This window comes from Coffea arabica, chromosome 11e (genome assembly GCF_036785885.1).
Source record: "Coffea arabica cultivar ET-39 chromosome 11e, Coffea Arabica ET-39 HiFi, whole genome shotgun sequence".
Classification (NCBI taxonomy): domain Eukaryota; kingdom Viridiplantae; phylum Streptophyta; class Magnoliopsida; order Gentianales; family Rubiaceae; genus Coffea; species Coffea arabica.
In genome coordinates this window covers 56,177,184-56,201,175 of record NC_092331.1, presented here as the reverse complement: position 1 = coordinate 56,201,175, position 23,992 = coordinate 56,177,184, and the positions used below count along the sequence as shown (strand labels likewise).

At 37.4% G+C, this 23,992-nt stretch overlaps 2 protein-coding genes and 1 long non-coding RNA gene across 4 annotated transcripts; 1 reads left to right on the top strand and 2 right to left on the bottom strand.

Annotated features, from left to right (window-relative positions):
* Positions 1-805: 805 nt before the first annotated feature.
* LOC113719267 (rust resistance kinase Lr10) lies at positions 806-4,429 on the bottom strand. Of its 2 annotated transcripts, XM_072071877.1 has the most exons (4): positions 3,301-3,430; positions 2,664-3,197; positions 2,464-2,496; positions 806-2,176 (listed from the first exon to the last, which is right to left on the bottom strand). In XM_072071877.1, the coding sequence occupies exons 2-4, from the start codon at positions 3,169-3,171 to the stop codon at positions 1,065-1,067; spliced, it is 1,653 nt and encodes a 550-aa protein (XP_071927978.1). In that variant the 5' UTR covers positions 3,172-3,197; positions 3,301-3,430; the 3' UTR covers positions 806-1,064. The 2 variants fall into 2 exon arrangements, with proteins under 2 accessions (XP_071927978.1, XP_027100239.2); XM_027244438.2 differs by having other exon boundaries at positions 2,664-4,429.
* Positions 4,430-4,436: 7 nt separating this feature from the next.
* On the top strand, positions 4,437-6,320 carry LOC140021120 (uncharacterized). The gene is made up of 2 exons (XR_011825093.1): positions 4,437-4,930; positions 5,008-6,320. It is a non-coding gene; the product is annotated as an uncharacterized lncRNA (long non-coding RNA).
* Positions 6,321-18,154: 11,834 nt separating this feature from the next.
* Positions 18,155-22,484, bottom strand: LOC140021118 (probable protein phosphatase 2C 15). The gene is made up of 9 exons (XM_072071878.1): positions 22,013-22,484; positions 21,400-21,871; positions 20,618-20,789; positions 20,367-20,520; positions 20,229-20,292; positions 19,984-20,091; positions 19,668-19,793; positions 19,291-19,523; positions 18,155-18,582 (listed from the first exon to the last, which is right to left on the bottom strand). Exons 2-9 carry the CDS (start codon positions 21,619-21,621, stop codon positions 18,363-18,365), a joined length of 1,299 nt encoding a protein of 432 aa, XP_071927979.1. The 5' UTR covers positions 21,622-21,871; positions 22,013-22,484; the 3' UTR covers positions 18,155-18,362.
* Positions 22,485-23,992: the final 1,508 nt, after the last annotated feature.

Genomic DNA, 23,992 nt, shown 5'->3' with positions numbered 1-23,992 from the left:
ACTATTCAACTACCCGAATAGAACAGAACGATACGGTCCAAATTACAAAACATGATGGAAAGTAGGGGAACAAGGGGGGAAAATAGAATGTCGGAGGGCCCTAAAAGTCATAAAATCTACTAGGTGGCCACGTAGACAAGACACTGGAATCATGTTCCAATTTGGCAATGAATTTAAATCAGTGGATAATTTCGAAATAAGGATCACATGAAAAGACAATACTGCCCATCCTGCTAAGAAGTGACGGCTTCAAGCCTGCGAAGAAGTGAGCTCTCTTTTCACTTCAGAGGATAGTTGCAAAGGCCTAGAAGGGAAGAGTGATGTTCGTTTTCTGCCTTTGTGGGGTGTGTATATCAGTAGATGGGATGATTGTCTAGCCATATGGTTGGGTATTTTTAGATGAGAGTGGCGGAGTGATGATGGAGAAATTTTCATCGTAGTGGATGTTGCTTTAGGAATGCGTTTACAGAAACTCTCAAGTCTATTATGGGATGATTTTGGGCGTTTGATGGTGTGCCGTAATATTGGTCGATGATGAAGAGTGGTGCAAAGGTGGCGATCGCCATGGCTGGGTTCTTTTATTAGTGGCAAAATTGTCATAAAAATATAAAAAAATTAGATGGAAGCGTCTGGAGTCAATTTTGGACTGCAAATATCATCTGCCTTGGAGATCTGCAATTTTGTTTGACCACTGGAGATCGTCAGTTCATATTTCTCGATGCTTACAAGTAATTATCAAGAGAATTTATGCAGGTGAATTCCGTAGACTCCATTATAGTTATGAACTATAATTAGCAGTAACAAGGAAAAAGAACCATGAAGTTTTTTTAACCAAATAGAGAAGGTGCAAACTTGTAAAATCAAGAATCAAGTTTTCAGGCACCTCTAGAAGTCTAAAACAAGTAAATCATAAAAACGTCTATAGAAGCTTAGCGTCTTCGTTTACTTGCCGTTAGAGGCGTGAAGCGGGAGCTCCTGCTTTCGGATTGAAAATTACACAGAGGAATTTTAGCAGAAACACAAGTCCAATACATCTTTTGGTGAAACAACTAATATTACAAAAATTATGAGACTGTTCCAAATGTGTATATTGTTGAAGAATCATCTGATGCTCTTGCTGGAGAAGACAAGAAAGGTTTGGGAGGGGCTTCCAAGGCCTCGAGGTTCCCTTCTAACATCTCCACAACCTTAGTCATTGATGGCCTGTTGACAGGATCAGTTTGTATGCACCACAAGCTTACAATTATCATTTTCCTCGCAAGTTCGTTCTCCTCTTCATTGGAAATTCCATGCAGTCCGAGGTCTTCTTCACCTCGATCTAGTCTTGCATAAATCCAATGAGGAAAATATATTTCACTGCTATGATCTACTCCAACGTCAATGTTCTTTCTCCCTCCAACCATCTCGAAAACCATCATCCCGTAGCTATAGACGTCTGACTTATGAGATACCCCTCCAATGTTTTTGCAAAAGACTTCAGGAGCAATATATCCAACTGTCCCTCGTGCGCCCAGTATTGAGACGATGCTCTCGTTTTGAAGGCAAAGTTTAGCAAGGCCAAAATCAGAGATTTTGGGACAGAAGTTTTCATCTAGGAGGATGTTGTGAGGCTTTATGTCAAAATGGAGTATTCTAGTATTGCAACCACGATGCAAATACTCCAATCCTCGAGCTATGCCTACTGCAATTTTGTACAGAATTTGCCATCCCAGTTGACAGTCTGTCAAGGATTTTCCACCATAAATGAATTTCTCAAGGGATCCATTAGGCATGAATTCATATACGAGAGCTCTTTTGCGACCCTGGAAACAGAAGCCCAAAAGAGTTACAACGTTGATGTGGGAAGTCCTGCTAATACTTGCAACCTCGTTAACAAATTCTTCTCCACTTCCTTTCAATTCCTTCAAAACTTTTACTGCCACAGGACTTCCATCTTGCAACTTTCCTTTGTACACACACCCATAGCCACCTTGTCCTAGCTTGATTTTGAAGGAGTCAGTCATCTTCTTTACCACAGAGTAGCGATACCTTTTGGGTGCCAGTGATCCATAATCCTTGAGAAAGTCTTCAACATTTTGGAACTTCTCCCTTTTACTCCAAATACGCAGAAATGAATACTTCCTTTGGAAGAAGTAGGCAAGAATTACTAAAATCCCAAGACCACCAGCAGAAGCAGCTGTATGTAGAACAAGCGCACGTTAAACAAAATTCCAACTACTTAGAGGGCTAAATTTTCCTCTTTTTTTTTTTGTTTGGGTAACTATGGATGCACTAATAGGTAAAACTGAAAAACATAAAAAAAAAAGCACATTTCAAGATCATGCTACCTCAAATTTGGTTTTGACACTTAATTTGCTGGGGAACAAAATGACGAGAGAAAGATCAATTTCTTGGATAGTTTTGAGGCGTAATTGTACTTCTAAACCACATACAGCATTGTAGTAACAGTGAGTATGTATGTACCTATGGGCAGAATGACTTTCAAGTTCTTCTTTCCTGCATTAAGAGTTAATCAAAGCAAAGGGGGTCAGTTCGGGCACAAGAATAGATGAGGGACTATATACTGCATCCAGAATGATAAACAATCAAGAAAGAAGATTGTAAAATTGCCAACTAAGAAACAAATGCAGGCAGAACAAATCAGTAAAATAGTATTAATATGCCTTTTTTAGGATAGACACAATGCGGAACCCAGCTCTGACTCCATTCAATCCGACACTCGTGTCCTTCAAGTTGACAATTAGAGCAATCTTCAGAGAGATGCCACTCAAGATCGAACTCAGCAGTCAATAACTGAAACAAGTCGGCGTTCTCTGAGTAATCATGCCGGGAGACTACGGGAAGAGTGACATTTTTACAGAGTGATTGAATGTCTCCACCGAGGTTCACTGGTGGAGCGTGATGTTCTGGATTTTGATAGTAAATGATGAAGCCATTATTAGGTTCACCACAATTGTCATATTGTTTGTATCCGCTGAAAGAATCAGCCAGCTTCTGGCTTGTTTCGGGGCTTCTCTTGCATCCGTAGAGCGCAATATTTGGCAGAATCGAATATGAAATGGAAGAATAGTTCGTAAGAGGCATAACACCAAAGTCGAAATATTCGCAAGATTTTACAGCCAAAAGATGCTCAAGCTTGTAGTCGTGAAGCCTGATCACAGAGTTGCGCATATCTAAAGCTTCAACCCATAGATCTTCTGTAAAGTCAAATACAATTGTTGGAGATTGCATCGCCTCACAGTTGAGCTTGAGAAGGCCACAATGAGAAGAATGTGACGAATCGAAGAAAGGGAAGCGTACCCCAGTAAGGTTTCCACAATTAAAACTCTCTGGGCAAGTAGCATCAGTGGATTTGCCATCTTCTTCAGCCGAGAGCGAGAGAGGCAGGACATGAGAAATCAAAAAGAAAGCCAAAAACAATCCAAAACCCATACTCAAACTTCCTATCTATTATCTAGCAACATACCAAAGCGAAACAGAGAACCTAAGGGAAATCAAATCATGAGGACTACTTTAATTTTAATACGCTAAGCTTCAGGTACTCTAAGTAACGACGAGAAGGGAAAAACCAGCTCCATCTTTGTCACGCCAGTTGACTTGGAAATTTTAACGAAGACTTGTGGAAAATTGCTGGTTGGTCCATATGAAAGGCAGGAATTTTCCATCCCAATTTCCACGACGACTTAAACCACAGAAAGACTTGACTCGTTTGACTCTTCAACAAAGAAAGTGCACTTCACGTTTTTGAACCACAGAACTCTAACCTTATGTGGACCTCAGAAATTTGTATAGATGGTTTTAACAACTCTGTTTCAGGTCCTCTTGATTGATCATCGAGAATTGAGTTCTGAGATCAGCTAATTGGATGTGTGATTTCATCTCTACCTAATTTTATATCATTGTTCCGTAATAAGAATCAGTCAAGACACATTCAGAAAAAGTTGCAGCTGTATAGGTGACTTCAAAACCAGGAAGTTTCTTGTTTACATTTTTTGAGTATTTTTTTTTTTTTTGTTTTCCCATACTGGTCCCTGGAGAAGGCATGGAGATTATTTGAAACTGTCCCTTCTCCCTAAAGTTCTCAAGGACTTGACTGATGTAGTGTGGCTTATGGCACCCATCCTTGCCCACCGGGGGCCAAAATCAAAAGCAAAAGAAGAAATAGACACAAAGGTAACAAGAAAAGAATTCCTTGTCAATTTCATGCAAATCTGTCACAAGAATTGATTTTTAGCAGCCAATCATGCACCTAATCTCCACAATCTCTATACCACTAGCTAGATAACATTTCTAGATTGTGGAACGTGGAACACAACCTGCCCCAACAAAATTAAATGGCTATGAAAAAGAAGGAAGAAGTGAAACAGAAAGAAACATTCTTGATCAATAAAATTAGCAGAATCATGATTGCCAAGGCCAGAAAAAAGCAAGTTGCAGCCTAATTATGTACCCTTAACAAGCACAAAATGATGATGTTTCTAATGCCATATAAATGAGCAATAACTTGTTGATGTTAGTAAACCATATGCTTCTTTTTAGCAGGAGTAAGACGACGTGTTTCTAACTCTTCTTAAACCCTAATCCATTGATTTTTCCTACGTTTCTGACTTCTAACTCAAGGAAGAAGGATGGTCTTTCTTTCATTCATTCAAGAATTGGCATTAGAGGGAGCCTCAAATCAACTTTCACGAATTCACATGACTTTCACTGTTTGGGCTCCTAATAAAGATATTTGTGAGGGAAAGGCACTAACTTGGGAGGCAACTATAAAGGAAGCACAACTAGTTAAGACAGATGAAAATTGTTAGAAATTCTATCATCACTGCAATTCCTTTTGTAGGGCTGAGCAGTGCAGAAACAAACCATTTCATTTCCTTCCAACCCAAAATAACCACTTCTTTCACATTCTTTGCAACTATTTCCACTCCATGTAAGTGTAAATCCATTTTCCAACAACTTTACGCAGTCTAAATTCTCTATTGATGAATTATTTGTCCCTCCTTCCAGGTCAACTGGTGCAGCAACATGAGACTGACAAGGCATTACACTAGAGTTGATCTCAATTTTTCCATCTTCTATAACAGCATAAGAGTGGTACGGAGTATCGGAAGCACAAAATGATGGGGTGCTGCCTATATTCAACTCAACAGGAAAGGAGCTGTTTCAATCGTTAAACAAGCAGAGATTGGCAAAATTGTGGCCAAATTTGACTGAAGACCGATCAAAAGCAAAAAGTTCCCGGGGAGCAATACATGCAGCATTCAGAACTTCAGCATTCACCAACCGGATGGATTGGTTTTGGTAGGTGGCACTCAAGAACGTACTCACTTCGAGATGTTAAATAAACAGGTTTGTTTCCTTTTCAGGATAACTCAAACCCTGGATAACCACAACAATCTGGATAATTTTCTTCTATGATCTGGACAGTGTAGCTTATCTGTGGACCATTTTCACAATTTCTAGACTTGCAGGCTTTGTATCTCCTGCCCACTGGTTCAACTGACTCTACCAAGATAATGTGCACCATAATAGACATGACTCTAACACGAAAGACAGTGCTGATTCTTAGCAAGCTGAGCTGAGCCATTACTAGAGTGGAAAGGGTCTGTACCATATGATATCTAAGACGTATATAATAACATCTGAGCTAAATTCAAAATAATTCAAGTCACCTTCAATGGTTAGCATTTTTGGTTTCTTACCAAAGTTTTTACTAACTTTGACATGGTTTTGTTGTCTCATTCTTGCGGCACTATTAAACAAATCTAGCATTTTTATGCCTCAATTGTATTCCTTTACCCTATCAGGGATCAGGGGTGGCTTAAACATGTCACTTGATTTTGAGTCCATTACAAAAAAAAAATCGTGCTCCAGACTTCAGACGTAGAATTATATCTTACTGCAGAAGCAGATAAGCCATTTTCGCAGCCAAAAAAAGAAAAAGAAAATAAAAACAGTAAATACCATTCATATCTTTGATAACAATATGGGATTGGCTAACTGAATGCGATTCATATCTTGATAGGCAGAAATTGTAAGCTATTATGTCCCCTAATGTAAAAGAGAGAATGGTAAAGGATGGAGACTGGGCGAGCGATTGTGTGTGTGTTTGCGTGTGGAATTTATTTTTCCAGGTTGACCTGGTGGAAGCTGGAGTTGACTCCATTTTCTTCCAGATTATGTTGAATAGCATGTTTTGTGAAACTGCTAACAGATTGCAGCAGTTAGTTGTTCACGTTGCTATTTTTAGGCAATAGATAAGTCAAAGTATTTGATATGATTTTGATTCTAGAATCTTATCTCTAGCAGATTTTTTTCCAGATTTTCTCTAATTCTGTTTTGTTTATGTTATATAAAAGCATGGCTTATGACTCAATAAAAATCAGACTTCTGCAATACAAAAGTATTCACTCTTGCTTTACCTTTTTCTGCTCTAATACCCAACAAAGTGGTACCAGAGCTCTCATCTTGAGGGATGATAGGGTGTTAATTGTTAGCAATTTTATTGTTAATTTCCCCTTTTATCCTTGCCAAATATTATTTTAATTATTAATATTTACTTATATTTGGTATTGGACCCAATTTCAGGGATTGAAGAAGAAAATTACCAAAAAGGAGGGACTTGTATGGAAAAATGCAGACTTCTAAGGGCTTCAACCTTTGGGTCCTTGAATTGGTGGGGACCACAATCTAGTGCAAGGCATTTAGTCATTTGGGTTTTTCAAAGAAAGCAACGTAGAGAGACTTGGAACAACAAGTACTTTGGAGGATTTGTCCACATGTGCGGGGACCACGGATAAGAAGCATGAGTCATTTGGACTCTAGGAAAAGAAACGTACAAAGCTTGTGAAATGGAATTGGACTTTGAATTTGGTGTGGGGACCACTAGAGATAGCATTAGACTTCCTTTTGGCTTTAAAAAGGGAAAAACGTACGAGAGGGGGAACACACGAGTTTTAGGCTTTTAGTTTAGTTTTTAGTTTTCTTTTCTTAGCTCTTTCGCATGGTTGTTCTCCATTAATGGAGGACTAACCTCTTAATTCTAGTCAAGGGGACAACTGAAGACTTGGTTCAACAATTACTGTGAGATTTAATTTATTTTAATTGCTTCCTTAATTTATTGGTATTTATATGTTTCCTGCTTTTAATTGCTATAGCTCGTGTGAGTGATTGAATAGATGTGCAATATTTAATTATTCACATAGGCTATTTTGCTAAATAGGGATAATTGAATCCGTAATTGTTCGTTATCTTTATCTCAGTAGCAACTGGCGTAATTGGGTTTATGTCAGGGGAACATACGATCTAACTTAAACAAACCCTCGTAGCGTGTTTGTTAGTTAGGATTGGATCTTTCTAATTATTAATGCAATCTAGAAATTAAACCCTACGGTCGTACCTAGGCTTGTTTTTGGGTTAGAGAAATAGTTAACGGTCGTACCTTAACTATCGAGAAAGTAAGGAAAGGTTGGTTGTTTATCGCGTGCAGGGCAACTATAACTAATCTATTAATAAATTTGAAATTATCTGTGAATCAATGATCAGTGCCTGAACCATTTCTGAAGTGTACCCTTGGCTAGAGTTTTCCCTTAATTATTTCTTTTAATCAATTATTTCCTGCAGTTAATTTATTTAGTTGGCATTTAATCCAAAACCCCCCATACCTTGGACTCTAGAAGAAACGAATTATCCCCAGTCCCTGTGGATTCGACCCTACTCACCGCTATATACAAAATCTGTATTTTTCTCGAGTAGGTATTTATTATTGTACAGGTTCGGCACCTGTCAAGGGATCTGTGAGGATTGAGAGAGTTTAAACACTTACCCTTATTACGATGAATCCAGAATTTTCCTCTACTTATCAACTTGGACCTCCCATATTTGATGGAACAAATTATCAAATGTGGGCTGTCAGAATGGAAGCGTATCTTGGTGGAAATGATTTGTGGGAGGCTGTAGAGGATGATTATGAAGTACTTCCTCTTCCAAACAATCCAACAGTTGCTCAAATGAAACACCATAATGAGAGGAGACAAAGGAAATCGAAAGCCAGAGCAAGTCTATATGCAGCTATCACATCCACAATCTTTACCAGAATCATGACGTTGAAAACAGCACATGAGATCTGGAATTTCTTGAAGAATGAATATGAAGGAGATGAAAAAATCAAAGGGATGCGAGTGTTGAACTTGATTCGAGAATTTGAGATGCAGAAGATGAAAGATTCAGAAACTATCAAGGTCTATTCCGACAGACTCCTTGACATAGTCAATAAAGTAAGACTCCTTGGTACTGATTTTTCTGATTCTAGAATAGTTCAAAAAATTCTAGTTACAATCCCTGAAAAGTACGAGGCTACAATCGCGGCCTTGGAAAACTCAAAAGATCTGTCAAGTATCACCTTGGCAGAGTTGTTAAATGCACTACAGGCACAAGAACAAAGAAGACTGATGAGGCAAGAAGGATCAGTGGAAGGTGCCTTTCAAGCCATATCACAATACAACAACAGGGGCAAGAACAAGAAAAACAACAAAAAGGTGCCTGGAAATAACAAATCTCAAGTATATCCACTTTGCTCTTATTGCAAAAAAACCAATCATCCGCAGAAAAGGTGTTGATGGAACCCAAATGTAAGATGTCACAAATGTGGTCAGTTAGGGCATGTGGAAAAGATATGCAAGTCTCAACAGCAACAAGAAGAAGCCAAGGCTGCTGAGTATCAACCTCAGGAAGAGCAATTGTTTGCAGCTTCATGTTTTGCTACTAATAGCTCCATGGAAAGCTGGCTTATAGATAGTGGTTCTACAAACCACATGACTTATGATCGAGAGCTTTTCAGAAAGCTTGATAAAACTACTACCACTAGAGTCCGGATTGGAAATGGAGCTTACCTTGCTGTAAAAGGCATAGGAACAGTGGCAATTGAAGGGTACACAGGTTTGAAATTAATTTCTGATGTTTTATATGTTCCAGAAATTGATCAAAATCTTTTGAGTATTGCTCAGTTGTTGGAAAAAGATTATAAGGTGCTATTTGAAGATAAAAGCTGCATAATTAAAGATCCAGAAGGAAGAGAAATGTTCAGAATTCAAATGAAAGGCAAAAGTTTTGTTTTGGATCTGATGAGAGAGGAGCAAGCGGCTGTACACAAAGAAATTAATGATGCAGCGCTTTGGCATAAGAGATTGGGCCATTTTCATCATGCTGCTCTGTTGTTCATGAAGAAAAACAACTTAGTAGAAGGTATGCCTGAGTTAGATGAAGAGCTTCCTACTTGTGCTGCTTGTCAATATGGGAAGCAATCAAGGCTTCCTTTTCCCCAAAGTACAACGTGGAGAGCTACACACAAGCTACAATTGATACATACAGATGTTGGAGGACCTCAGAAAACACCATCTTTGAATGGTAGTAAGTTTTATATTCTCTTCATTGATGATTACACTAGAATGTGTTGGATTTATTTCATGAAATTCAAATCTGAGGTTGCTGACATCTTTTGGAAGTTTAAAGCGTGGGTTGAAAATCAAAATAGTTGCAGCATACAGGTGATCAGGTCCGATAATGGAACTGAATATACCTCAAAAAAATTCAACAAATTCTGTGAAGATGCAGGCATAGAGCACCAACTGACAGCCCCCTACACTCCCCAGCAAAATGGAGTGGTGGAGCGTAAAAATAGGACGCTTATGGAGATGACAAGATGCTTGTTACATGATAAAGGGCTGCCAAAGAAATTTTGGGCGGAAGCTATGAACGCGGCAATTTTTATACTAAACAGATTGCCAACGAAAGCTCTACAGAAAAAGACGCCATTTGAAGCATGGCATGGCTACAAGCCAAAATTGCTTTATCTAAAGACCTTTGATTGTTTGTGTTACTCTTATATTCCTCAGGTTAAAAGAGACAAGTTAGACAAGAAAGCAGAGTCGGGGATTTTTGTAGGCTATTGCTCATCTTCAAAGGCCTACAGAATCTATTCACCACAAAACAACAAAATAATTGTGAGCAGGGATGTTAAATTCCTTGAGTCAGACAGCTGGAGTTGGGAAAATGAAGATAAATTTGAAATGCAGGTAGAGAATGATGATGTCGATGAAGAACCTGTTAGAGGAACCAGATTACTCTCTGATATTTATCAGAGATGTAATGTTGCTGTTATGGAGCCTGCAGGATTTAAAGAAGCTACAATTGATCAGAAATGGATAGTTGCAATGAAGGAGGAGCTCAAAATGATAGATAAAAATCAAACTTGGGAGTTGGTGGACAGACCTACACACAAAAAGGTGATAGGTGTCAAATGGGTTTATAGAACCAAATTAAATTCTGATGGTTCTATAAACAAGCACAAGGCAAGACTCGTCGTTAAGGGATATGCTCAGATGTTTGGAGTAGATTTCTCCGAAACATTTGCTCCAGTTGCCAGATTGGATACCATTCGAATGTTGTTGGCTCTTGCTGCACAAAAGGGCTGGCTTATACATCAATTAGATGTTAAGTCAGCTTTTCTAAATGGATACCTGGAGGAAGAAATCTTTGTGGAGCAACCTGAAGGATTTGTTGTTCAAGGAAAAGAAAATAAGGTGTATCGTCTAAAAAAGGCATTGTATGGTTTAAAACAGGCACCGAGGTCTTGGTACAGCAGAATTGATGCACACTTGATGAACTTAGGCTTTGAAAAAAGTTTGAGTGAATTTACCTTATATATCAAAAAGGTTGATGGTGAAATACTTGTGATATCTTTATATGTTGATGACCTTCTTGTTACAGGAAGCAGCAAGGAGTTGATTGATAAGTTCAAAAAGGAGATGGAAGATGTCTTTGAAATGACTGATATTGGTATGATGTCATTCTTTCTTGGTATGGAGATACAACAAAAGCAAAATGAAGTGTTTATATGCCAGCAAAAGTATGCAAAGGAGGTCCTGAAAAAATTTAACATGGAAGGGTGCAAATCAACTGCGACTCCAATGAATCAAAAGGAGAAGTTTTGCAAAGAAGATGAGCTGAAAAAGTTGATGAAGGGCTGTATAGAAGCTTAATAGGCTGTCTAATGTATTTGACTGCAACCAGGCCAGATATCATGCAGGCAGTGAGTCTGTTATCAAGATACATGCACTGTGCTAGTGAAATTTATTTTCAAGCAGCAAAAAGGATTTTGAGATACGTTAAAGGTACTGTTGATTATGGAATAAGGTTCAGTCAAGTTAAAAATTTCAATTTTCGTGGTTTTTCTGATAGTGATTGGGCTGGATGTGCTGATGATATGAGGAGCACCTCAGGTTACTGTTTTACTTTTGGGTCTGGAATTTTTTCATAGTGTTCAAAGAAGTAGGATGTCATAGCTCAATCCACTGCAGAAGCAGAATATGTAGCTGCCACTGCTGCTGTGAATCAAGCACTATGGATAAGAAAACTCATGACTGATCTACACATGAAACAGGAAGATTGCACTCAGATATTTGTTGACAATGAGGCTGCAATTTCTATTTCCAATAATCCAGTGTTCCATGGCAAAACGAAACATTTCAAGATAAAGCTTTATTTTTTGAGGGAAGTGCAAAAGGAGGGAGAAGTGCAGCTGATTTTCTGTAAAACAGAAGATCAAAGTGCTGATATCTTTACGAAGGCTCTTCCCAAGGAAAGATTTGAGTTCTTGAGGCAAAAACTTGGAGTATGCAGTTCCAAAACCAAGGAGGAGTGTTGAATAGCATGTTTTGTGAAACTGCTAACAGATTGCAGCAGTTAGTTGTTCACGTTGCTATTTTTAGGCAATAGATAAGTCACAGTATTTGATATGATTTTGATTCTAGAATCTTATCTCTAGCAGATTTTTTTCCAGATTTTCTCTAATTTTGTTTTGTTTATGTTATATAAAAGCATGGCTTATGACTCAATAAAAATCAGACTTCTGCAATACAAAAGTATTCACTCTTGCTCTACCTTTTTCTGCTCTAATACCCAACAGATTATCTTGGAAGTTATAACGAATTGTATAAAAGGAGGACTTCTGCGTCCTTTCCTTCGTAGCGCTCGAGAACATCCCTCAGATTTAGATGATAGGTCGCAGATTAACTCACTCGCCTGTAGGATTAGTTATACATCGGGGGTCTGTTTCTCACGATTTAGAAAGCTCCATCTTTCCTTAACCTTGAATATTAAACAACATAAAAGAAATAAAGATGTAAATTATGCATCAGTTTTTTTTTTCTTTTTTTTTGGGTTTCTTTCTATTGCAAGAAACAACATTAACAACCATTAGTTTCCATTCTCCCATAATCACATTTCCATGGCTCGGCCCAAAATCTTCAAAATCTTTGAGGATTGGGTGCTTGTCAAGGCCCAAGATATTCATCGTCATCAGAAATTCAGAAATTAGTTAATGCCTATACAATGGAGGGATAAATATCTAAGTATATATGAAAATCCAAGAAGCTAAAACTAAATACTGAATAGCTTTCTACTGGCGAACTCATGATACACATCAGGCGCAGATACAACATTTTGGTGTGACACCTATTTACATATGAATAATTAAACAACCAATAAAGATATGAATCACTGACTCATAGAGTTATAAACGAATCAAATCGCTCGTGAGCTGATTTGATCAAAACTCAAGTCGAGTTCGAGCACAAAGAAACTCAACTCCTTGGTTCGCGAGCTAACTCTATATATATATATATATTAATGGTGAAATTACATATATATTCCTAATGTTTTATTATTTTTTAAACAATCCCTTGTGTCCGCAAAGGAAATAGTCTGGACAAGTTGAAGTTGAGAACAAAGGCATCATCGCATGGAAGAGAAATACTCAAAATTTATAACAAATCCAAGATCCATTTTAATTTACTTGATGAACAATACTGTTAGGAGAATATTAGTATTCTTGTAGATAATATATTAGTATGGGTATTCTTGTAAATAGTCGGTTAGGTTTGTACTCCTATAAATACTAGTTGGTCACTCATAATACTGTGACTAGATGTTTTCCTCCCAAGATACCTGTTGACATGGTATCAGAGCAAAAGTCCTAGGGTTAGGGTTAAACATCTAGCAAAAGTTTTGGTCATCGCGACTGTTCACGCGATACTGTTCATCGCGACTGTTCACTGTTCATCGCATACTGTTCATGCGACACTGTTCACTGTTCACGGCGCTGTTCACTGTTCACGGCGCTGTTCACTGTTCACGCGCTGTTCATCTCGAGTTTTGACCTTTTCTTTGGTTTGACGTGTCATTCACCATGGTTGAAAGGTTTGTTAATGCGGTTACCAATGACCACATTGAATCGAGTTTTTCAGCACATGGGTCCCAGAAGACTGTCACTATATCTGAGGAAGATTATGTTAAATTCCTACAGTATCAAGCTACAAATCACGCATCTCTTCCCTCTGCTTCTTTAGCACAAAAAGGTAATGACTCATGGATTATTGACTCCGGGGCTACTGATCATATGTCAGGTACTTCTAAAATTTTTTCTAATTTTCAAGAGGCTACTCCCTTTCCTCATGTTACTTTAGCTGATGAATCTACCACTAAAGTTAAAGGACTAGGCACTGTAGAAATTAATCAATCACTTCCGCTGTCTTCTGTTCTTTACGTACCCAATTTACCCTTTAATCTAATGTCTGTTAGTAAGTTCACTAAATTTCTACAGTGTACAGTTACTTTCTCTCCTGATTCTGTTGTCATTCAGGATTTGAAGACAAAGAGGACGATTGGTGGAGGGCATGAGCATAATGGTCTTTACTTTCTCAACTTCAATGGTCCGATAGCATGTCCTGCTACTGTTTCTCCTCTTGAAATTCACTGTCGTTTAGGTCATCCATCTTTACAAAATTTGAAAAAGTTGGTTCCTACTTTGAGTCAATTATCTTCGTTAGAATATGAGTCTTGTCAGTTAGGAAAGCATCATCGTGTTGGATGTGAAAAATGCATTTCTGCATGGAGATTTGGAAGAAGAGGTATATATGGAACAACCTCCTGGATTTGTTGTTCAGGGGGAGAATTCGCAGTTGGTTTGTCGTTTGAAAAAATCCTTATATGGATTGAAACAGTCTCCAAGGGCTTGGTTTGGCCGGTTTAGTATTGTGGTCATGGAGTTCGGTCTGACAAGATGTGGAGTAGATCACTCTGTATTTTATGGACATTCTAATGCTGGTAGAATTTTATTAGTTGTTTATGTGGATGATATTGTGATTACAGGTGATGATGTTGTGGGGATCCAGAAACTTAAATCCAATCTGCAGGTAAACTTTCAGACAAAAGATTTAGGTCATTTACAGTATTTTCTGGGTATTGAGGTAGTTCGGTCTAAATATGGGATTTATTTATGTCAAAGGAAATATGTACTCGATATGTTGAGTGAAGTTGGGATGTTAGGTTGCCGACCTGTGGATACTCCTATGGATCCCAATGTGAAATTAGCAAGAGATCAAGGAGCATTACTTGATGATTCTAAGCAATATCGAAAACTTGTGGGTAAGTTAAATTATCTCACTGTAACGAGACCTGACATTTCGTTTGCAGTGAGTGTTGTGAGTCAATTTCTTGATATCCCTCGTACTAGTCATTGGGATGCTGTTATACGGATTCTCAGGTATCTTAAGGGTGCTCCTGGAAAAGGGTTGCTGTATCAAAATCATGGACACACTGATATTGAAGGATATAGTGATGCAGATTGGGTCGGTTCTGCCTCAGATTGAAGATCGACCACAGGATATTGTGTGTTTGTTGGGGGTAATTTAGTGTCGTGGAAGAATAAGAAGCAAACAGTTGTCTCCAGATCAAGTGCAGAATCTGAATACCGTGCTATGGCTCACACTGTGTGTGAGTTGGTTTGGTTGAAAAGCATGTTACTTGAAATTGGGTTTGAGTATAAACAGCCTATGAATTTAGTGTGTGATAATCAGGCGGCTGTCCATATTGCGTCTAATCCAGTGTTTCATGAAAGGACAAAACATATTGAAGTTGATTGTCATTTCATTCGAGAGAAATTACTTGATGGAGTCATCAAGACATCTCATGTACCGTCTGCAGATCAATTGGCTGATTTGTTTACCAAGAGTTTAGGGGGCACTAGGGTGAAATACCTTTGTAACAAGTTGGGTGCTTATGATATATATGCTCCAACTTGAGGGGGAGTGTTAGAAAAATATTAGTATTCTTGTAGATAATATATTAGTATGGGTATTCTTGTAAATAGTCGGTTAGGTTTGTACTCCTATAAATACTAGTTGGTCACTCATAATACTGTGACTAGATGTTTTCCTCCCAAGATACCTGTTGACAAATACCAAATGAACAGGAGCAAAGAAATAAATGATTGTGCTTACCATTACTTTTGGATTCAGTCAGTTGATAATGTTCATCAATAAATTTACAGCTTCATTTGGGCAAGGCAGAGGTACTGCTGTTGACTGGAGTTGTTAAGAGGGTTCCCAGGAAAAATGAGTAGGATGTGATATTTCTGGAACCCACACCATATGTTTTTTCTACATTGGCTGCTTGTGCTCTCTACTTTGACAACAGAAAATTCATATTTCACAGTCACTTGCTGCATGACTTGCCACTTAGAGACTAGGAAGTATAAAGATGCCCTTCTAGTTCTAACCAAGGCAAATATGACATGTGGTATTAAGATTGAAGAGCCTTGTAAACGAACAATGCAGCATCACTTTGTCTTGCACAAATAGTGAATTGCAGAAGTAGATAGCGGTCAATCCCAACAAACAATTACTATGAAACCATAATGGTGAAGACTTAGAAATGGGTGTCCGTTTCATCCAAGTACAATTTTTATTGGAAAAAACCATATCACATGCTATCAAATTACTTCAAGACTAGTGCCGATTTTGGAAAGTACTTGAGATACAACGAGAGAGCTGCACTCAAACTGGGCAAGTTTTGTGTTGATTGTGTTAGCCTATATATTTTACACTGACGGGTAGTAGGATTAATCATTATACAGGGAGATGAACTTTAGCAGAAATGGAAATCCAAGACTTCTTCTGGACGTTGAAACAACTGGTATTACAAATGAAGGGGACGATTGGGTTGGGTGGTAGGACTATTAATGGGGTCAAACCATCTCGATTCGTTCGGTTCGAGAAAAGTCCAATGAGTCCAATCTTTTGGTGAGTTGGATTGAGTTTAGACCTAAAAACTAGATCGAATTCAATATGAGTCGAAATTTTCATTAGACTCAATTTCGATAGAGGTCCAGCCTTTTAATATATATATATATATAATATTTATATTTTTATATTATATGTATAACTATATATCCAAATATATTATTACTAAATACTAAATATATACAAATTACGAAATACAAAAATACATTTGAAGGCTGAAGTCTCAACATTTTTCAAAGAGAAGTACAAAACGAAACAAATCAATTTTTCCTGTTGGTAACTATATGACTCATAAGACAAATCAATTTGTTTACTTCTATTTGGATTCAAGTCACAAGGCTATAAAGAAGTTCCAACCTCTAAATATGTATTGGCTTATAATTGCATATTTTATTACTTTTTTAATGTAATTTGAATGAATTAGATATAAATATTATTAAAAAAATTCTTGATATATGTACTTTTTAAGAACTATTACTTATTTATGTATAATTTTAATGTTATAATCTCGTGAATATTAAATTAGTTTTACAACTTAATAGTTATAGTAATTAAAGAAATTCAACTCGTTAGTTCGCGAGTTGGCTCAATATTATATATATATATATATATATATATATATATTAATGGTGAAATTACATATATGTTCCTAATGTTTTATTATTTGCTAAAGAAAAATTACTATTTTATTCTTTTTTAAAAAAAATAAAATAATTATTTTTTTAAAGTTTGAATTGGCTCGAGCTTGACTTGGCTCGAATTTGAGGTTGAACTCGAGCGCAAGTTTTACATTGAGAACTCATCGAACTCGATGTCGAGTTTTATAAATTTGTGTCGAGGCTGAACTGGATTAAGGCAAAACTCGACTCGGCTCAACTTGACCGTTTGCAGCCATTGAGAAAGAATCAATATTAGAACATTCAGTGCGAAAAATGTAGGAATTATACTACTTTAACTCCACTGGGTCGTTTCCCTTCCATGGCATCTTTCTTGTTACGACAATCAGAACCAAGGAAAGGCCCTTGCCAAGGCTTTGAGCTAGAGAGATTATGGAACCAGCATGACATGAAAAGGCCAACTCATGTTGTTGTCTGACCATTGGAGTCATCATTTCCTAATCTGCACGCTATACAAGAAAGAACTTGAAAAACTTTCTTAAATGCAACTAATGCCTGTTTCTGCAACTGATATTTTTTGGTAATTACTAGTCATGAAAAAAAGCATGCAAGTCAACTTGGAATATGATTTATATTTCCAATCTGTGGTAGAGGTAGACAACTTTTGACAGTTGAAACTGTGTGATCGTGTACCCGAAAATCACATAGTAATTTTCTATTAGATGAATCAACGGTGATTTCGTGCAATTGAGTCCAAATCCTGGGAAGCCACAATAGGATTCTTGCAGACCTTGAATGTAGAATGGATATTTTATGCTTATATTTCCACAAGATTTTCGAACACATGCTTCATACTGGAAATGAGCAGCAGACGATTTTTCTTCGAGAAAGACGAAAAGGAATATGAAAATCTGTGGAAACAATATGGGAATGGCTGACTGCATTCGGTTAAATATCTTGATAGATAGAGTATATTTTGTATATGTCCCCTAAGCAATGAGAAGTGGGGAGAGCAAGCAATGGTGCATGCGTTTTTGTGTCTGAGGAATTGATTTTATAATCCTACATAGCACTCAAGAACATCCCTCCGTTTTGGAGACTTTTTTAGTGAGAAAACTTGAACCCAAGATCTCTGAATTATAAACTCCCCGTTTTTCAATCGAGACTACCATGTTTCTCATAATTTAGCCAGTTCTATCCTTCCTTAGCCTTGCGTCCAAAAGAAGAAGAGGAAAGGGAAAAAAGGAAGAGACGTATGTGATGAATAAGATTATTTTTCTTAGTTCTCTATCTATTGCAGGAAACACAACTAACAAATTTCCAAGAAAAAACTCAGAGGAAGACCATTAGTTTCCCCTCTCCCATACCATGTTTATGGCTTGGCAAAATCCTCGAGTCTTTGGGGATTTGGTTGCTATCCAACGTTTTCATCATCAAAAGAAATTCAGAATCTGTCAATGCCTGTACAGCGGGTTGTCAAATATCTAGTATGAATAATGACGTTCCAAGAAAGCTTAATGTAGATACTAAATTAATTGACCAACCAATAAAAATATCGATCAATAAAGAATCGGGATTCGAAAATTCAGTGCAAAAAATGAAGGAATTATACTACTTTAACTCCACTGGGCCGTTTCCCTTCCATGGCATCCTTCTTATTACGACAATCAGAACAAAGGAAAGGCCCTTGCCAAGGCTTTGAGCTTGTGGAGAATATGGAACCAGCATGAACTGATATGCCTTCACTTGGAGCAAGATCAGTCTGGCAAACAGCACATATGAAAAGGCCAACTGTTGTCTGACCACTGGAGTCATCATTTCCTAATCTGCAAAGTATACAAGAAAGAACATGAAAAACTTTCTTTTATGCGACTGATGTCTGTTCCTGCAACTGATATCTAGTGATCATTACAAGTCATGCAAAAAGAGAATGCATGTTGACACGGTGAATGTGATTTTATAAATTACCAAATGCATCGGAACCATGTAATACTATAACCAGGTGTTTTCCTGGTTGATTGATATGAACTTTGGGAGCTGATATTTCCTGAACTTAGTCAGTGGAAGTTCAATGAAAGTAATACTTAATAAACACTATCTCTAATTTTTTGTGAATCCACTCTATCACCAGCTGTCTAAGGAAATATTTCTGAGGGTTACCATTGTTCTGAACCATGAACATCACTCTATCCAGTATAATATGTCTCGCAAATTGCAGAAATCAACTGATTAAGAGTACCTTCAAGTCTCCTTGAAGAAAATGACTAGTTAACTAAGAAGTCAAGTGTTCTGCCCAATCCTGTCGTGATCCCCCTAATACTGATGACCTCCCAAGTTGAGATGAATATGAACAAGATTAAGAACACCCAGAAGGTTTGGTCTCATTCTATACCACTACCACTCATTAACTATTCAATCTCATGTAGTTCTGCAGATGCAGTAGCAGGTTAACAGTTCAAAGTAAAACAAATTAAAGAAAATTATTTGCCAGGTGAAGTCTAAAATTTCAATGCTGTAGAGTAGAGAAATCTAACCTTTCTGCAAGCATTGCTGACCCTTCTTCAAATAATTCTTCTACTATTCCTACAGCTGATAGCTTCTTTGATAGTCTGCTGGAAGAATCACGGAATATCTTTCTAAACAAAAATGCTTGGAATTTGTTATACTTCTTTGGTGGAGCGGGAGGTTGAACAGTGTTATCAGGAGGAATTATGTCAACCACTATACAAGTTGTGTCATCCTTAAGGCCGCGTGTCCTCAATGCTTCCTGAACAACATACAACAGCGCACTTTCAAAAAGTTCATTTGCTATCTAATTTCAGTGCCAGTCACGTCTTCCAGTTGTTTAGGTGTCATGTGGTTAGGTGCATGAAGGTCATGCATGCATATTCTCAATTTGCCGATAAATTACCTTAACCACTTGTCTTGCAGCAAGTTCTGCAGGCAATCCACGACATGATTTTGCTGCCACTTCTGAAGATAATGCATCCCAAATACCATCAGATGCAATTATCATCCTCCCACCTGCATTTGATAGCTGGACCAAGAGAACAGGAAGGTCAATAGCCAAGTCAGTCACACATTAAGCATCATCTAAACCAAGGAACTAACAAGTTATATAGCAGGGGGATAAAATGTAAGAGAGATAGTGAAACAGTGACGAGAAAAGAACAGAGTAAAATTGATTGAATGAGCATAGAAGAGGAAGCCAAAAACTGAGCAGATACCTTAACTTGTTTGACATGAGGTATTGGAACAATAAATTCCCCAACATCCATGTCTCCAATTGATCTTGAAAGGCATAAACCCCCTGGCCAACAACGAAGGGGACCTATCTGCGCACATGAAGTAAGCATGTAATTTCACAATCTGAAAACCAATTAAGAGGCAGCTGCTTCTGTGATCAAGCCCATTGGTAAGACCACTAGAAGCATAACCAGAAACAGAAAATTAAGGACTCTAAACAATCTACCTCAGATCCGCCAAAAATGCTCAGCCTTCCAACCTCACCTCCACTTGCTGTAACTCGTTCCCTTCTGTAATTAAAAGACACAGATTAACATCTGCCTAGAAGAAGATGAAACACTGGAGTTAAAAGTTAGGTATTTACTCCTCAACATTTTCTTCAAGTCTATGATCAACAGTCAGCGCTGTGACAGCACCACCCTGTGTATCCAAAACACACCGTGAATCACCAACGGATGCAACTGTCACAGTCCATCCATCAACTATAACAAATGTCGCTGTCGTTCCAGAAGTTTGGCCTGTTGAAAACAAGATAATAAAAAGAATTCATCTTCTTAAGACCATAACAATATGCTAGGTGGCTGGTAAATTGCTACAAGTAACAAAATGTCATGCCTCTGCTCTGAAATTCCTTGTCAGTTTTCACAAATCCTGCAACTAATGCCCGAGGCAGAGCTTGTAGCCACTCTTCCCGTCCAAGTCCACGAGGAATGGCGCTCAAAATATGATTCAACAAATTATCCCTAGAAAAAATTGCAGCAGCATTTCCATTGTGCCCATCAAAGACCTGAAGATTCGCAAAACAATAAGATCATAATATATGATACATAACTTGTCAGCTTCAAGAATCACGTTATCCAAACATCATCAACTTCTTCTTGATGATATTACTGGCCAATTGATAGTAGTGTCATTCTTTGTCAATTAAGAACCTCAACAATGTCTAAGTTCCAGTACCTGTTACTGACACCTTCCCTGTTAATACTCCTTCATTCATAATTAAGATTACAGGAAATCTCTTACCACATAAATTGTGATCAAGACTTTGAGAAAAAGGAAAAGTGATATAAGTTCACCGCTATGAATGCCTTAGTTCTATGTAAAAGGATGAGCTTTCAAAGAAACTCAATGATTGAAAAGCCCAGTACATGTTTCACCTAGCAAAGTTATAAAATTTAACATCCTTGAACACACACACCACCAACCCCCCCCCCCCCCCCCCAAAAACCAAAAAAAAAAGTAATAATCATCACACAGAGTACAGAAAACGGGGCATGATTTCAGAAAGCAATCCTAAGCATGTTGCTGACTGAAGTGCAAAAGCAGGATGTTGATCTGCTCTTTAACCACTTTAAACTCATATAAGGATAAAAGGTTTCTTTAGAGAGATTACTTACAGCAAAAACAGAGAATGATGTTGAAGGATTCCCCAAAACTCTCTGGCAATCTGTCTTTGTTAAAACATAATCCTCTCCTTTCCTGGACTGAGTCGCGCACCCATATCTCACTGCTGGCTTCTCCATTTTTTCATTTCTCAGTTCTCTGCTAAGCAGTGCAGCTAATGGTACAAGATCATGCTGATGCTTGTGTCTCTCTTCCCTTGACCCCATTCTTGTCATCACCTACTCCCCCTCCCAATTCCCCACAATTCAAAATAACTTCTAATCCTTCCTATACCAAAACTCGCACTAATCCTTGCATCTCCGCATCCGTCATCTCTATCACTCCTGAATAAATTCCCATCCCAATACCTACAACCAGTTCCTCTAGGTAGTTTACTTTTCTCCCTAGTTATTAAATCTCAGGAAAACCCGCGTCAAGAAATTACAAGTTTTTTTGGCCAAACAAGCTTAAAGTCGCAGCTTTTATCTGAAACCAATGAAACAGAGGAACAAAAAAGTGCCAAAATTAAGCTAAGATTTGAGAAACCCTCAAAGCCAAGGTATCAAAACAACGCCATTAAAAAAAACAGCTTTGAAGTTGAAAAACCATTAATAAGATGGGATTTACCTTAAAACAGAATGCTCGCTGGAAGTACTATGTTTCTCCACGAATAAAAGCCAAAATGCAGATCTGACAATGACTGCAAAACTTCTCCTTTTTTTTGCTTGAAGAACAATGCAGAGTAATAAAGAAGGGAAATCAACGCGGTTTGATGACAAGGTATGAACTGTAATGCTCCAATCATCAAAAACACATTACTTAAACCTTAAAAAATTAAAAAAAAAACCAACATTGGAGACTAGAGGAAACACACCCCACAATTTCATAAACACGCTTATATATGGTTGTGTGTGTGTGGTATGTGGCTGAGTGATTGAATTCAGTGAATTGTTAAACAGAGAAAAAAGTCAGCAAGGGAACATTCAGCACTAGCCTCAAGAAAGGCAAGCAAAGATCCTTACTTTTTTTTGCTTTTCAGTAATTAAAAATTAGTGACGAGTCCTGGGAGGCAAAGCAATTATAGGGGAAATGAATATATACTACCTTGATGACTGATGAGAGAAAGCTGACTTTATGGAAGGGTAAGAACATGGATGTAAGTTTTGATTAAAAAAAAAAGAAAAGAAAAAGAAAATGGATGTAAGATTGGTTGGATTAGCTGGCTTGAAAATGAAAAGAAAATAAAAGAAAAAGTAGGCAAGATAACAAAAAGCGAGTAATGACCGAACAAAATTGATTGGCACTTGAACGTTGGATTAGCTGTCTATTTTATGTTTACTTCTCTTTCTTACAATTATTTTGATGATAATAAGTGGTGAACTATACTTTATATCCTTGAACTATACAGCGTTACATTTAAAATTTTTTCAGTATTTATAATTATTTTTCTATTCCAAGAATTCAATTGTATCAAACAAACACAATGATGGTGTTACTGCCAAGAAGTAGATAAAATTGACCACATGCTTAATCAATTCCTAATTAACAAACGGAATGTTTTCATTAGTAGCTTAAAATGTCATAAAACATAGGGGACAACTTGATACAATTAACAGTCCATACTGGCAATATGAGATATAATTATAATTGAGCAGAGAAAAAATGATGGATTTGTTTGGACAGAGTATTATTTAAAATATTATTTGAAATAATTACTGTATTACTGTTTATGATGTGATGCATGTGAGATAAAAAAATAATTAAAATATAAAAAAATAAATTAAAAAATATATTTATGATGCAAGCGATTGCCCTGCTTTAAACTATGCTTTCTAAAAATGTACTAGTATTACAGTTCAAAACTTACTAAAAACTTTAGCAAATACTAAAAACATAGCCGGTATGAGTAAGATTGCTAAATACGTGTGGAAGTGGAAGTCACCGACTCACCTACAGGGAAAAGTGACCGCTCTGCTGAGTCTGTGTCTATGTTCTATCCAAATCAATGGACCATTTCTTTTTTTAATGGAAAAGTTTAAGTGATTAAAATGTAAAAACTAAGCAAAGAAAGAAATTGAGAGGAGGGATGGGACCTTTTAGGAGATAAAACAAAAAAAAAAAAGGCTGACACGTGCGGAAAGATCATCTGCACTTTGCATGTGTTTCTGTGAAAAGCCTAATTATAGGCTTACCAGAAAACGCAGTTACCACGTTTGGATTTCACTGTCCTGCTTGCGAAAAAACAGCTGCAAGGAATGGTGAGCTGCATATTTGGTGGAAATTATTTTCTTTTTTTTTTTTTTTTTAAAAAGGTGTCCCAAAAGTGGTGGCGGTGCCGCTGCAGCTTGTGGCGGTGATCGGTGGTCCCAAAAGTGGTAGTGGTGGAGGTGGTGGCAGTCCTTTTGTAGTCTCTCTAAAATTTTATTTTATTTTAATTCTTTTTTTGGTTTACTGCTGGAAACAAGTAAACCCAAGTAATCTTCACTTTCAGTGAGCAACATCTCCTTCCGAATTGATTTTGCAATGATAATAACAGAATTTGGAATTTCATCTCAAAATTAATTAGCAATAAACGGAGTATTAATGTGAAAAAAATCTTGAAAAAAA

Excerpts from the sequence above, each read along its gene's own strand:
- LOC113719267 (XM_027244438.2), bottom strand. The coding sequence starts at position 3,432 with ATGGGTTTTGGATTGTTTTTGGCTTTCTTTTTGATTTCTCATGTCCTG. Across the intron at positions 2,497-2,663 it reads TTGTGTCTATCCTAAAAAAG|GAAAGAAGAACTTGAAAGTC; the intron begins GCATATTAATAC and ends CTCTTAATGCAG. Across the intron at positions 2,177-2,463 it reads GAAAGTCATTCTGCCCATAG|CTGCTTCTGCTGGTGGTCTT; the intron begins GTACATACATAC and ends TTCTACATACAG.
- LOC140021118 (XM_072071878.1), bottom strand. The coding sequence starts at position 21,621 with ATGACAAGAATGGGGTCAAGGGAAGAGAGACACAAGCATCAGCATGAT. Across the intron at positions 19,794-19,983 it reads CTCATGTCAAACAAGTTAAG|CTATCAAATGCAGGTGGGAG; the intron begins GTATCTGCTCAG and ends CTCTTGGTCCAG. Across the intron at positions 19,524-19,667 it reads CTGCAAGACAAGTGGTTAAG|GAAGCATTGAGGACACGCGG; the intron begins GTAATTTATCGG and ends TATGTTGTTCAG.